General features: G+C 38.0%; 1 protein-coding gene across 1 annotated transcript in view; it reads left to right on the top strand.

Moving 5' to 3' along the window:
- Positions 1-15431, top strand: part of TRIO (trio Rho guanine nucleotide exchange factor) — a 253663-nt gene that overhangs the window by 210298 nt on the left and 27934 nt on the right. The window contains exons 35-37 of the mRNA XM_074899531.1: positions 7554-7846; positions 9605-9775; positions 13825-13920. Coding sequence (XP_074755632.1) covers positions 7554-7846; positions 9605-9775; positions 13825-13920 — 560 coding nt within the window. The remainder of the gene's footprint in view (positions 1-7553; positions 7847-9604; positions 9776-13824; positions 13921-15431) is intronic.

Consider the following 15431-nt stretch of genomic DNA (forward strand, 5'->3'; position numbering starts at 1 on the left):
GACGTTACATTGGTGCTGCAGGAAAACTTGTTTTCTAATATAGAAAAGTAGTATTTCTCTTTATTTCTTTCTCTGTTTGCCCTGAAGAACTTGCACAACTATTTAATGAAAGGGTGTCACCTTAATGTTCTTAATTATATGATATCTATCAGCCCTTATGAGAGAGTTAACTGTTAGTATTATATGTAACAAATCTGTCAGTGAAAATGTTACCTACTCTAGGCCTGCAAAGAAAATAATATGTGCTCCTACATGGATGTAAACTAATGTTATCTATCAGGAGGCACAGGTGAAGTGCAAGACATAAGTAATTAACCGATGGCCAGAGTTGTCTCAGAGAAACTCACTAGAGATTGTACATGAAGAGGAGAAAATTTTGCCTGAAAATTGGAACATGGACTTCTGTTCATTAGCTCTTATGTAAAACCATGCAAGCCTCTGCACAGTTAGTGGTTACTAGAAATACACCCCCGCTTCCAGGGTGAGATAATCATATTAAAATGATTGGAGCACTTGCTTTGATCTGTAGAGAGGTAAGAGAGGATGGCTCAGTGCACTGACATAAAGTGAGAATTTAACTGAGAAACAACGAAAAATTACATAAATCTGTCTTTGGCATGTCCTGCCAGGCACATGGATGTAGCTGTGTTTAAATCTGAGCAAACAGGTAGTCAAAAGGGTGAAGCTGAGATCAAGACATTGCCTGTTAAAATATGAGCTGCATACAGGAAAGCTGAGATTTAATCTATTAAAAGCTTATGGTTTTCACGAACCGTGAAACTAAACTTCAGCGGTGTGAGCAACTTTTAATACTTCGTACTTGTTACACAAAATATGTTTCTCTCCAGAAATAGGAAAAATAACAGCTTATTGCAAAGAATTAAATGCCCCACAAAGTCCACTCTCCCTTTTTGTGGCGCTGCCTTGTGCTTGTAGTAACATACAAGATTTAAATTTGGAGTTTTGTGTCTCCGTGGTCTGAATCCCAGGGAGCACAAACAGAACTTCTTCTTTAACCTGGAAAAGTTTTTCTCTGGCATATCATGCCTTCTTCCTGATTTAAAAAAAAAAAAAAAAAAAAAGTGTGGATGCAAAACTGGCAGCTGTAAGAGTAGGAATTTTTTCCCATCTATATTTTGTTGGTGTTTAGCTCCTAGATAGTGGTTGATGTGTTTACAGCTCTCTGTGCAAGCTATAATGCATGTGAAATTATTTAAAAGTTTAAATGTAAAACTAGTAATAACATAAGTGTATTAAACCCTTCAGACATATGCCACTAATTTTCCAGTTCAAATGGACAGTATATTCTTTCTACCCTCAATCAGAGATTTTCTTAATTCATTTCTCTGGTGCTGTTGCAAATATGTCTATTGGATGACTTTTCTCAAGTTCAGAAAGACCTTTGGAAGTTAAGATGACAGTATCTGTCCTGGGGAGGAGTGAGGGGGGTGGTGTTTGGTGTGTTTAATTGCAGACATGCTTGTGGGGCAGCTTAATATCCCATGAAGAGAAGCCGAAGAGTATCTAGCTTAGTATTCCAGTCTATCAGATACTAACACAGTCAGCTTTTGATAACTAGGAAGACTTAATTACTGAATACATTTAAATACAAATGCTCTGGACTAGTGTCTCTATCAGTAAAAATTAATACAAATACCTCATCAGTCAGGGAAGGTATACGAAGGAGTTGAAGTCTTTGTCTATTGACACACTGAAAATGTTAACAGTTGTATTTCAGCGTAGTGTGTAACTTGAAATAAAAGGCAAGAAAGATTTGCTGACCAGAGATGAACAGTGTGTTTGTTGCACTCCAAATGCAAATATGATTGAAGGATTTTCTTTTATGTATTGAGTACTAGCTTTCTACATTTTGTGATTTTTATTTTTTTTTTAAGAAACTAGCAATAAAATTTATTGCACTATCTGTATATCATAAGTGAAATTCATGCTTCCCAAAAAGCATGGTGGAAATTCCCCAATTGCAAGCCTGATAATGCTCAAGCTGCATTGTCTTTAAATGGTAATCACTTTTATGGTGGCTTCTTAAAGTTGAAACACATCTAATGCCTTTTGATGTATATTCTAGTATTGTTTTACAAAAAAATACACAGCGAGGGTAGTCTAAAGAAGATACCCAGCAGAAGAGAAATAAAATTCCTAACACTTACAAAAGTATCTGAATGTTCTTGTACATGGCAGATTGACAGCCTCCTACTTCAAAAGCAGTTCTCAGGCAGAAACTGTGCAGGTGTGTGTCCACAAATAAAATAAACTTCACACTCTTTTTTCAAGCTTTCCCCATCTCATCTAATAACAAATGATGACCGTGTACACAGACAGAGTTTTATGTCTTTTGTCATTAGATGCTTGTAAACTGTTTTTGCTTCCTCTGATAGTATGCTGTCTTGGCTCAGATTGGAGCACGTTTGTTTGTAGGTGGATGAGGGCTTGGGAGATTACTGAACTCTAGCTGTTTGCAGTTTGCGTATTAAACTTTCAAGTGCATCAGTGTAGATTGTGCTCTCTGTGATTTGAACCAACAAGCAGCTCTTGTCCCCAAATATTCCTAATGTACCAGCAGCAGATCTTACTGACCAGCTAGTTAACTGCTGATGGTTTTTCTGAGCTTTTTGGTCCTTAAAGTCCATGGTGGATGGCAGGTCTGCAATGGCAGTGTGACATGGCACTCACAGTTACTAGGTTTGTTTTGCTTCATTTTTCACACCTTACCCCATCCCTGTTTCATAGTCCAGAGACATTGAAATGTTACTTTTGGTTTTGGAGCATTTGGGGTTTAGAGGTGGAGAGCAGGCATCAAATAGGGTCAGTTTGATTCCCTAGGTAAAAGGAGTCAGGTTTTTGTAGCCCTTTGCTCTCCTTGTAAATACTAAAACTCTAAAAACAGCAATATGGAAATAGTTAATATGAAGCAGAGTCTTTCAAGTCATCAACTAGCTTAACATGGCTGATTTATTTTTCAGGAAAAAAAAAACAGTTTATTAATCACAGATGTGCATGTTTCTAGTGTTAAGAAAGCTGGGACTAGAATGAGAATTCCCATTTCCCTTCTACTTTCAAAAATTTGCCTGTTCGTTGGAGGTAACTTTATCTTCTGGTTTGAGGGGGTCAGAACCCATGCTGTCTGACTTCTTTCTTTATCTTCAAAAATATATTTCTGGACTCTCAGTGAACTCTCTGACCTCACCACCAGAGCAACATATGTGATTTTTACTTTGAGAGAAATGGCAGTTAAATACCTTCTTTCTTATTTTGACTATGAATTATAAAACAAAGCCTATCCATTAGTTTTTTAAAAATACTTTATTGAATTACAAAGCCGTCTCTACTTGAGCAAATAGTGATGTTATTACATTTAGTGGTTTCTTTTTGGTTGGTGTTGCTGTGTGTCATCGTTATATGTGTGTTGGGTTTTTTCTCTCCAATATGTCCATCTGTTGCATTTATGTTTTTTCTAAAAGGGAATCTGACACTCACTAGAAAGTTTACTGTACTTGAAACGCAGTTGGAGTTAGCATTCCCCAAATTTATTCCATCTGGTTTGGTTTTAAAAGTTGATGTTGTTCTTGGTTTAATTTTGAATACTCCTTTTCCCTCTTAGCTTGTTTCAGTGATAAAATATTCTTGAGCAACCCTAGAAAAACAATTTGCTATGTAGTCATAAAGGAAACAAAGCCAATGTAGTGTAAACAATCCCAAGCATGATAATCAGTCAAACCACATCTGTATCCCTAGTTATATGGATAGAAGTAATATATAGTGATGTGGCAGGGGGAAATAAGGCACACCCATGTAGCTGTTCTCATAGTGAAGTTGAAAGGTCTTTTTGTGCTCTAGGAAATGCCTGTATTGGATATTCATATTCCCTAATGCTTGGATCTGGCAATGCCTCTACATAAATATATTAATTTGAGCACCTAGATTTTTTCATGACTGTGCTGTGGTATTGTGACTGGTCTCCTGAGGAAGCCGATCAGAGTAAGAATTGGAGAATCTGGACTCCTGGCAGCTGGGATGGGATGGGAAAATGGACAGCAAAGGTTCTCACTGGGAAAATACTGGCATGGAATATAACGTAGTGAGTATTATGACCTATGAGTCTGTAGGGATGTTTTCTGCAAATTTTAGGGGGCGGGGAAAAATCAGGTTGGATCTCTGAAGAGGCTAGTGGGTTGGTATTCTGTTCAGACTAACACTGGTAATGTTAAACCTCTTTTTTTTAACTCCTTTTTAAATAAAATTTGATATTTAAGGTGATTGTTTTTATGGCAGTGCAGTATTTATATTCATTTTAAGCTTTTCCTTCTCTCCCAGTGCTTTCATGCCTTAAAGAGCAAAGTGGAACAGTACTATCATTCTAGTGTGCTGCTTACACTTTGTCCACTTATATGATTCCCTGAAGCCCTAATAATACTTCAGTACGTACTTCATATTAAATCATGCAGAAGAGAAGATGAGAAGCAGTTACATGCTGCATGCCAAATGAAAACTAATGCCGTGTGGGAGGATATGGCTAAAGTATGTGCTGCGAAACATGTCTGGCTAACGTTGTTTTGTCTCTTAGATCCTCTCCACTTGAGCGGAGTGTACATATTTCTTCCTGCTCTCTTCCCTCCTCCTGCCCACAAACTCTTGGCTGACTTGGGTTAAGAGTAGGAGTGGTACCATGAAAGTGCAGTCAGACAAAAATACTCATCTCCCACAGTTTCAGGAGCTTTGCGTCGTACTGCTTGGTTTTACAAGAAATTCAGTAGTTAAGTGTTGATTGTCAAAAGGATGGGTGAGAATTTGAGGTGGAGCACAGGTTTATTAAAAAGAAAATGGGCTTATTAACTCCAGGCACGTTACATGCCTAGGGACAGGCGTGTTTTTGTAAAAGTAAATCTTACGCAATCAGTTACTACACCACCACACTGCCTTTTTCTTAGAAAAGAATAATTGTTAAGGAAAGAAATGCAACAGATAGAAAAATACAAAACAGTACATGGTGAACTTCTGCAAAGGCTTAATAGCTTTTTTTTTTCATAAACAAGTGAATGTGCTCTGTTTTATTTGTATGGAAGAAACTTGTATGAACCATTATTGGAAGGGAAAATATATACAAATGAAATAAAACTTGGCAGAGTGATTATAACATCTTCAAGCTTGGGAGTCTTGAAAACAAAGCATTTAGTTTGTGCTTTAAGAAACTTACTTGCAAGAACACCAGCACTGTTTTCTGTGTTCCACTAACATAGTGGCAGAATGTTTTTTATTGAAATACCCATCACCTGCTGTTTGCTATGATTTCTGAAACAAAGCATGTGATAAAAATTAAAAGGTGAATGATACAATAAAGGTACAGTTGGGTTTTGTGAAAGAGCAGTCAAACTGACTTGTTACATAGGTTTAATATGAGATTGTTTAGATTCCTGTGGAGAGCTTGCAGATGGTTGTGAATTTTGTTTGGAATTTTTTTAATAAGCAGACCACTTTTTTTTGTTTCAAATAAAGTAAAAAATCTGTTGTGATGTGGATGCTGATTGCTAGTAGGCTTGCTTTTCTTACATATGTGCTGAGGACCCTTAAGCAGTAATCCAGGGGCCCTGAGGGATACTCAGATTGCAAGTTGAAAACCATTGTTACAGATAATTAATTTCTTCCTTATGTTTCCTGCTTCAACAAGAAAATTATGTGGTAATTCTGTAGCACTGCTATCCCAAGATTTAGAGACATAGCCAACTAATGTAACTCTGCATCTGCTTTTTGGTAGTACCCATTACTTAAAGACTTAAAACCAGGTTAATGGCATAGGGAGTCAGCCTACCCATGTGCAGCACAGCTACAGCTGTGGCTAGAAGATAATTCTGTAGATGAATCCTGATTCTGAGTGACTTGCTTAAAAAGTGTTAGTAACTAGCTTGTTGGATTGAAAATATGCTTTATAAAGTTTGTTTACCTTGTGTTTTATGTGAACATGATGGGAGTGGTGGTTAACAGCAATTATGTATGTGTTCATGCAGTGTAAGTTACAGGAGCTCCTGATATCAGAGTTGATGTATCTTAATGGTCACATTAATATGGCCTTTTGTGTTTTATTAGAATAGAGAAAAATTTTGAACAACAGCCTGATAGGTCACAATTTTAGTTCCAAGGAAAGGATGCCCTTTTTGGAACAGCTTGAACAGTGAAGGAAAAATAAAAACTTACTCTATTCCCATTTTATGTCTCTTTCCTCATCTTAGTTCAAAGCTGTAATTTGTACTTAATACACTAAGGAAACAGAACATGCTCTCACATGCTTATGTGTAGATTCAAGGCATTTGGGTGTTTACAATGAAGTGTATTGCTAAATCAGTGTGACTATTTTATTCCACAAAATTCAAACTACCTCTGGTCGGACTGGCAATATGCCTCTTACAGAAAAGCTGCCAGAAGAGGTGACCTGAACATCTGTGTCAAGCTTCAAGAAGGAACACAAGCACTGCATTTAATTGCCAGCAGTAGAAACATTCAACAAAACATTATTTATGTCATCCTTATATAAACTATCTATCTACAAATGTGCACACACAGGGGAAAAGAAAACATTCTTGACAACCTGGGAGAGTCTTGTTAATACCCTAGTGGTAAATAATATTCATAGGAGAAGTCTCATGAGAATGTGTCAAAAAAAACCCAAAACTGTTTTTAGGAAAGGCAAGTTGCTGGGGGAAGAAGCATTGTGCTGCATGGGAGGAAAAAAGAAAGGTAATCTCACAATAGTTAACAAGTGGGTGTTTTATCATAAACATAAGGTCCAGTTCAAGTGACAGGAGCCTTGGTGGGAAAGTAATATTGACCTCATGCAGGTATAACTAAGGCTTGAAAAAAGTGTATCCTTTGTTTGACAACAGAACTTCAGGCATTGTCATGCTGAGAAATACTGCTGATCCTGATGTTTGAGCAAATGGTCTTTCAAACATTGATGTTCTGTGCCTTTTTATAAAACAAACAAAATAGTAGCCAAAATTCTTGAGAAGATTTAAGCATAAGACAGACATTTAGCTGTTTTCTGGATTCTTCTTCCTCCTTTCTCAAGGGTACAGGAAATAAATAAATAATGAAAGTAATTGGAGCATTTGTAATAAAATTTGCTGTTTGAAAAATAAATTACTTATCTCACTGAGGCAATTATTTTTACTCTTCATGTCCGTGCTCAAAGCAGTATACATTAAAAGATAAAACAAGCATATCCTTCCATAAAGTTAGATGACATATGGAAAGCATAATCCATGATCAGATAAGTATCATCAGTGGTAAGTATGAATTATAATTGAGGCAGGAGCAACTTTATGAAGCTTGGCTGTAGTAAGCATATAAATGATGTGTATGTGTGGGTGGCCACATGCAGCATGAACACTGATAGTTATGGTGTTGTTAAAGGCCAGACTACTTCAAAATAATCTGTTTGATTAGTCGGTAACTCCAATCTGATATCCATTACTACATATGTCATTTGCCTTGTTTCTCACCAGTGTTTCAGCTTTAAAATATTCCCTTTGTTCTTTTTCTAGACTCCCTTTCAGTCTCCAGCAACGATGCTAGTCCTCCTGCTTCGGTAACATCACTTCAGCCCCACATGATCGGTGCACAGAGCTCCCCAGGTCCCAAGCGCCCTGGCAACACTTTGAGAAAATGGCTTACCAGTCCCGTGAGGCGTCTTAGCAGTGGAAAGGCAGATGGTCACGTGAAAAAACTGGCCCACAAACATAAGAAGAGTAGAGAGGTTCGTAAAAGTGCCGATGCAGGCTCTCAGAAGGACTCTGATGATAGTGCAGCCACCCCACAAGATGAAACTGTTGAAGAGGTAAGTGTTCAGGCCAGCGTCCCGAGACTTGTTTTTATGTTTTTCAAAGAACTAAATGGTCAGGTGGAGGTTGTGTCCTCAGGTGACCGTCCAGCACTTGATCAAAGTGGCATGTGCCCTGTGCTTATTCTTGATGACTGCTGTATTTTGCGTAAGTACTGTGCCGGGCACAGCTTGTGCCTTTCTGCACAGACAGTGTTAGTAAAGCTCTGTGGAGAAAGATCTCTAGTTGAAAGAGAGAAATGAGAGAGTAAAAAAGTTGTTATTTGGCTTTGCTTTCCTACCCCACTGGGGAAAGCAGCTTTGTGAGTAAAGGTGCTTCATGTTCTGGGAATAATCAGGTCATTTTCTATTTCCTTTTCTTTCCTTGTTGATGGATCAGGGAAAATACAAGAAGAGCTGCTTAACTGCCTAAAGTTTATTTTAAAGTATATAAAGTATATGTAAAATTACTCTTGAGCAAGAGTTAGAGCACAGAATTATTACTGGCCCTTCAAATCAAAAGGTAGTTACCATCAGTCAAATAATAAACATGGCAGTTTTCGTTGGAGGGAAAGAAATTGTGAACTATTCCAGGTTTTGCCACCAAGGACATCTACTAAAGGTTTCCCTTCCTCCCATAAACATGTGCCCATCGTTCTAAGCCTGAAAGTCATGTTTGAGCAAAGCCTGCCTCTGGTTAGGTGCAAACAAAGCTGGATTCTCTTCTGTTAAAAAACCTATGGTTCAATCTGAAATGAATGGCATCTTATGATCCCAAAGGCATAGCCACTTGCATAGTATACAATTCCTCCCTTTACCAGGCTTGAATCTGACTATGATTTTGGTAGTTATCGTACACAAACGTGGTCTCAGATGCCAGTTAATTATTTAGTACATTTTATTTCTTGTTCCCGACATTTTGCTGCAAGAACAAAACTTGCTTTTGGAACATCAGTGAAGTTATACAGTAAATGTAGGGAAAGAAAAGACTAGAGACTTGACAGCACAGTGAATTGGGAGAATGGTTTGGGAAGGAATACTGGCCTCTGTCCTTGAATGTAGAAAGAGACCCTTGGTGGTGCAGTTGTAGCACTGTTTTGGAAGTATCTGTTATTCTGCAGTTCCGTGAGGGATAACCTAAAGCCAGTGCCTTAAAGTCAGGAAAAACCAATAGCCATCTATGATGTCTTCCTTTAAAGATAGTTAAATTATCCTGCAAGATCACTTATATTAAACTTTGAATAATTGAAATCATAGTTCCTTGTATAATTGGAAGGACTGTCTTTCAACACAACTGTAAAAATTATATGAGCAGTCTGCTCTCACTGCTTTAAGGAGGAGGGGACAGAAAGGATAATTGAAAAAATACTTCATGTTGTAATAGGGATTTTTTATATCCTTTTTAAGTCTTGCTATGAGGGTTGGTACTTGAGATGCAAAGTTCTTGAGTTTGTAAGTTAAAGGAATGTGGCTCTTTACAGAACTGAACATGGAAAGCAAGCATGACTTTGGTAACACTTACCTGTAGTAATTTTAGGCTAAATGTCTTGTTCTCAGTATCTGAATCCATCTGCTTTTACCAAACACTGAAAACTATCTTTGGCATCTGATTTTTCCCCCTCTGTTGAGGAGTTGCACTGGGTTTATAGGTTCATCTTGATTTGTTAGGAGAGAGGTGAATCTACAGAACAGACTTGCTTTAAGTCAAGCTTGTGATAGCAAGCTTCATGCTATTGAGGAGGTAGCTGTGCTTGAATGTCTTGATTTTATTTACAGAGAGGTCGGAATGAGGGGCTGAGCAGTGGCACTCTTTCCAAGTCATCTTCTTCAGGCATGCAGAGCTGCGGAGAGGAGGAAGGCGAAGAGGGAGCAGATGCTGTACCGCTTCCTCCTCCAATGGCAATTCAGCAACACAGTCTTCTCCAGCCTGACTCGCAGGATGACAAGGTAGGAGGATGAAGTGGGGAAGGCTTCACACGTTGAGATAACCTCTGTTTGCACAAATCTTCCTTCTGTTTCCAGAAGTGTCTGTAATGGACATAATACAGCTTTATGGTAGACAAAAGTAATCACTGTGCCACTTTAGACAGCATTAAAAAGGTTTCCTGTGGAAAGAATGTGAATTAAATGCATTTCTATTTTAAAAGCACAAGTGCTGAAATTTTTCTACTCGCACTTCAAATGTGGAAATGGGCTGCTTTGTGTGTTTGCAGGCTTATTTACATCTGTTTGACTGATGCCATAATCATTGATTAGAATGTAATTGTTTTATAATCATACCTTTGGGTACTGAGGTTAAAATGCTATGTGCGAATAAAGTTTATCTGGAGAAATTAACAGTTATATATAGCCTCATTAGATCATAGGCTGTTCACCAAGCCCTACTATTCTGAATAGCCTCAGTTCAGGGGAAAAAAAAATTCTGTGTACATGCCTTAGCAGAAGGAGCTGTCCACATCGACTCTTAAGGTATTTTTTTTTTATTTCTTGGGGCTTTTTCCTTCTTTTTTTGGGGGGTGCCTAAGAAAAAAGTATACTAAGTAGTTAATGTCCAAATGAGGGTGGTAATTGGCTGTTTTTTACAAACAAAGGCACGTTAAAATTAAGGGTAAAAATTTTGCATCACTAATGAAATTCTGGATAGAGGTAGTAACTGCATGAAGGAGATCTTACTTTTGCATATTTTTCTAAAATTTTCATACATTGAGAGGGTTTATTTCGATTTTCAACCTGGATCAAACATTGAGGGGATAAGTGTCAAGCCTGGAATGGAAGTACTGGGTTTTAGAATGAAAACAGTCCAGACTTGTGCAACAAATATGCCCATTACTGTTTTCTTCCTATTTTGATGCTTAAAATTTTTTATCTTTGTAATCTATAGCAATGAATATTGTTAGTGAATTTTGTGTCTGGTAACTCAGTGATGTTCTCAGTGATGCAGATGTTATTGATAACTTTGATCTTATTTATTTCTGGTTTTTCTTCCTTTTAAAAACACTGCCTTTCAGTGGGGATCTCGCTCACCCCTGAAGCTATCATTTTTAGGATCAAAATGGGTGGCTCCCATGCTCTATGTGTATTTAATCCCTGCAAGTTTTCTGAAATGAAAAAGTGTAGTATATGAGTTGGGAAATTAATATATTGGGAAATAGTCCTGAAACAAAACAAGCGAAAACAGGCCAGTCTTTAGATCTGAGAGAATATTTTATTGCTAGAGAATAATCTCAGTTTGAGGCTTAGAGATAGAATAAAAATAATGGTGGTGAAAATATGTTAAAGTTCCTGCTGATAAGCTGCCATATTTGCATGTCCCTTCAGTAATACTAAAAAGAAAAAATTAAAAAATGCAAGTCTGATAAAAAGTTCTCCAGAGAAAAATGTATTTTGCTTATATAGTTCTCTTCACACAGCAGGAACAATTATGTGAAGGAATATGCTTCTAAGTTAGTGTCCACTCATTTTTGTATTTCTGGTGCCAAGTCAGATCCTTACCACAGTAGAGTTAAGAGGCTTTGAGTAGCTTTCAATCCCCAGTAAATTTTACTTTCACTTCTTAAGAGGTTAACATACACCCACTGCAGTAAAAACATGTTGGGACAGTTTTTAAAATAGCCTAAACTGCATTCTAGAGAAGACTTTGAAGAAGTTAAAATTTGGTAAAGTTAATATTATACCATAATTTTTCAAAATATGTAAATAGTGTTTCTTCTGTGGTGCATTGTTTTTATGCAGTATCTGTCCTACTGCATGATGGGAGGCAGCAAAGCCCCCCCTCATATGGCAGCCTGGGAGGTTGTGTGTGCCTCTGACATTCACACACCAAGACATACCACCAGTTTCCAGTACTTAAAGCAAATGCTTCACTGGAATGCAGAAGTGAGAAGCCATAGCGAAGTTTTACCCAGCAGAAGTCAGTTGGCTCTATTGATGGAGTTACTGGTTAATAAAAGGCTTGCAAACAAATTCCCAATCGTCTGCCTGCTGGGTGGAGTCCTTCACATTCCTGCCATGCTCTGTGGTTTCTTGGGTTGCTCAGCTCCTGTGGATCCCAAGGAATGTCTCCTCCTTTCTGTGACTTCAGAGGTTTGGCCTTCATCTGTGCCTCACTGCAAGCATTTCATCCTCTCCATGGCTCCTGGCCTATACTGTGCTGGAAACCCCTTGCTTGCTGGGTTTCTCCCTCCATACCCAGCCTGCTGTGGGCTCCAGTAGCATCTCATACCTGTGTGTGCTCAGTTACTCCCTCCACCTTCCCTTGTTTTCTGGGCAAGGGGTGAATTCTGCTCCCAGGGTACATCATCAAGAAGGTCAGCAAGCAGACTTCATCTGTGCAGCTCCTTCTTTTTCAGATGATATGTGATATAACCATGTGAACTGGAAACCAACCAGTTCTGAAGGCTTTACCAACAGTCGCACTCCATATACTCCTATAGAGCAATAACATAGAGAAGGGACCTTGATCAGAGTCTGATTCCAACACTGCCAGTGTTTTCTAAGGCAAAACTGAGCTCCATATCCAAAGTGAAAACCCACATACAAGCACAGCTTTGGAAAACCTGGTCAACAGTCAGACGTCAGGAGAATCAATTGCCTAAAAGACATGCAAGCTGTGGGATTGCTCAGTTTTTGGTGTGCATGCAAACATCATGTGCTAGGCCATGCTGATTTGTCTTAATATTGCTAAATAACACAACCATTTACTCCACTAAGAGCTCATCTGCACAGTATGCACTCTTCCATTCAACAAAATCATTGCACACTTCATGGATTTGCATTTGATGGCAGTTTACAAGTCATTTGCATTTAATTTTTGGATAAGCAGTGTTAAAGTTTCAAGATCATTTATGTTAATATGCAACTAATTATTTTTGCTTTTTGTTTTCTCTTTTTGTAAACTCTGATGCAGCATTATGTTGACTTGCGTTCTGTCTCTGCTTTGGCTCAGTTCCCATATCTTTCCATTTAAAGTTGTCTGTATTTCCTTTGCTTACCCAACCCCTGTTTTCCTTTCTTCCTTTCTGGATAAGGTGAATACAAGGCAAACTACCTAAAACCTGTCTATTCTTATTTTTGTATCGACTTATGGGGAGCCTTGTTACACCCATGCTTGATTTGAGAAGAACCTCTTGTGTTAAGTCATTATATGTGCCATTTCTTTGTCCAGTTTGTTGGAAGCATTTCCAGGACAGCTTACCCTGTGCTACATGATGTTCACTGTACTGTTTGTAATATGAACTAAGGTTCATATTACACCCTGTTTCCACTTTCCAATTATTTAATGATAAATGTAATATGCAAACAACTCTGTTTGCAGATTACTGCAGCTGAATTTAATAGCCCTCTCCCAGAGTCCTTTCTGTGAACACCCTTTACCTTCAGTTGTATCTATAAACTGGCATTTTGTAGCATATGAGTCCAGAGATCTTCTGTGCTCTACACATACCATTGGGGAAAATGGATGGCACAAGGAATGGTGAGCTCAATTTCCCCTCTGAATCTGGGCAATATGCCCCAGCTCCTTTAGAAAAGTAAATGACCCTAAGTTATTGGTGTATTTTTTTCTTAGTTTAATGATTCTTCCATCTTTATTTCAAGTCTTTTTGATTCCTGTTTCTGTTCTGCAGTTGTTGTTTTGTTTAACCAGCAATAAAAGACATAAACAAACTGTTTGCTGTCTATAGGGTCAGCTCAGGTGATTTTTGTAGCTATTTTTTTTTATAGCTATTTGTCAGGTATTATCATAATCAGCAAGATGAAGGATGTTTTCTTGACTTCTAATGCATGTAGGAACAGAAATTTATACCAGTGTTTAGCTTCTGTGGGGGTTACTCAAAATTTCCAATTCCAGATGCCTAAGTTGGAAGGGATGATCTTAGTGTAATATTACTCTGACACTTATTGTTGGGTACCTTTGTCTAACAAGTTAAGAAAGTCTCCTGAACCTTGAGCAAGTACAAGGCTAACTCTGGGATTCCTTCCTTTGTGTCATTGCGCAGACATCTTCTCGATTATTGGTGCGGCCGACCAGCTCCGAGACACCCAGTGCTGCAGAACTAGTCAGTGCAATTGAAGAGCTCGTCAAAAGTAAAATGGTGAGGCTGACTGGCAGATGCGTGTGCTTAAGGAAGTTGTGTCTTCAAGTCCTGAATTCTATTCAAAGAAAAGCTACATTTGATTTGTAAAACTTGATGCTTGTTTCAAAAGATGCTTTCTGGGATGGTGTACAGGTCTTTTTGTATACCCTCTTTTGTAAAAGCATTTACTGAACAGGTAAATGGCTATGCAGAGAAGCAAAAAGCAGTAAATAAGAGGGAGAGGAGACAGCAGAAAATGTGTGTCCTGTAAGTAATATGTCCTATTAATAAAATGAATGCAAAGACTCAGGGTCTTAGCCTGATAGACCTTTATGAGAAGAATCCTTGAAACTAAATTTATAGCAAAGCTTGCAGGGTTCAACAGTAAAGCAGATAACCCTCACACAGAAACACGTATGCTATCTAGCTGCTCTTAGGCAACATGATAATGAAGAAACAAGTAAAAGAGTAAAAGGATCATTTTGCATGTTAGTGCTCCCTTTCTTGCTTTTTAATGTTTGCTAACAAATCAAAATGGAGGAATTTGTGTCAACTTTTTTGAGTTTCTGTGTCCTAAAGTTTCTGGGTTTCTGAAGATGCTCATTGACAAAGCATGGCGTATGGATAATTTCAGGAAGGCTCTCCTTCATATTCAAAACCTAGCTTGACCCAGTTCTAGAAAAACTACTCTAGCTGACCCTGTTTGCATAGGGAGATTAGACTATATGGTTTCAAGAAGTCCTTCAGCAATTCTGTGATTCCCTCAAAACATAGACGCTGTTGGGTTTAGTAGAAGTGCCTCTGTGAGAACTAGACAGAATTGCAACATGGCAGCCTCATTTGATATTTCCCTGGTTCGTTGTAAATTGAAACAGCTTTGAATTTCAGAATGAAAAATTTTAATTTCTATTTTATATTTCCTCATTCAGAAAGACTTACACTTCACTTCCATTACTGCATGAAATAATTACTGCACTCTCTTAGAATATTAACTTTGTTTTTTACTTCTCTTGCACCAGAAGGGTAAATAAGAAGTAATCTATGGAAAAATTCAACAGAGTCTTCTGTAAATGGAAAGTTTAATAGTCCATGTGTCTTTCAGGCAGCCTAGCAGTGGATATAATTTAATGATCCATGCATATAGTCCCTGGTGGAAATGTTCTCATTTCACAGTTTAAGCCAAGGGTCAGCTTCCCCTGTTTTTTGGGCCAGTCTCATATCATTATTGGGGTTTTACTTTTTGTAAGGAAAGAAAAAAGATTACAGCTGAACCCCACCCTGGTGAAGTAAATGTTGTCTTGCATTAAAGGCTGTATCACATGGAAGGAAAATGTGATACATAACTGTAGCTTAATCCAAGATTATGGACTTGAATTAAAGAAGTCCAATAAATACTTCATAGAAGCTTGTTCATATTATTTCTCCCATGGCTTCTCCATCTTTTATACAAACAGAAACTTGTGAAGTCCATGCAAGGAAGACAGTGTATCTGGTGGAAGAGACAGGGATCTGAAATGTCATGAAGCTCG

This window comes from Athene noctua, chromosome 2 (genome assembly GCF_965140245.1).
Source record: "Athene noctua chromosome 2, bAthNoc1.hap1.1, whole genome shotgun sequence".
In the NCBI taxonomy this organism is placed as follows: domain Eukaryota; kingdom Metazoa; phylum Chordata; class Aves; order Strigiformes; family Strigidae; genus Athene; species Athene noctua.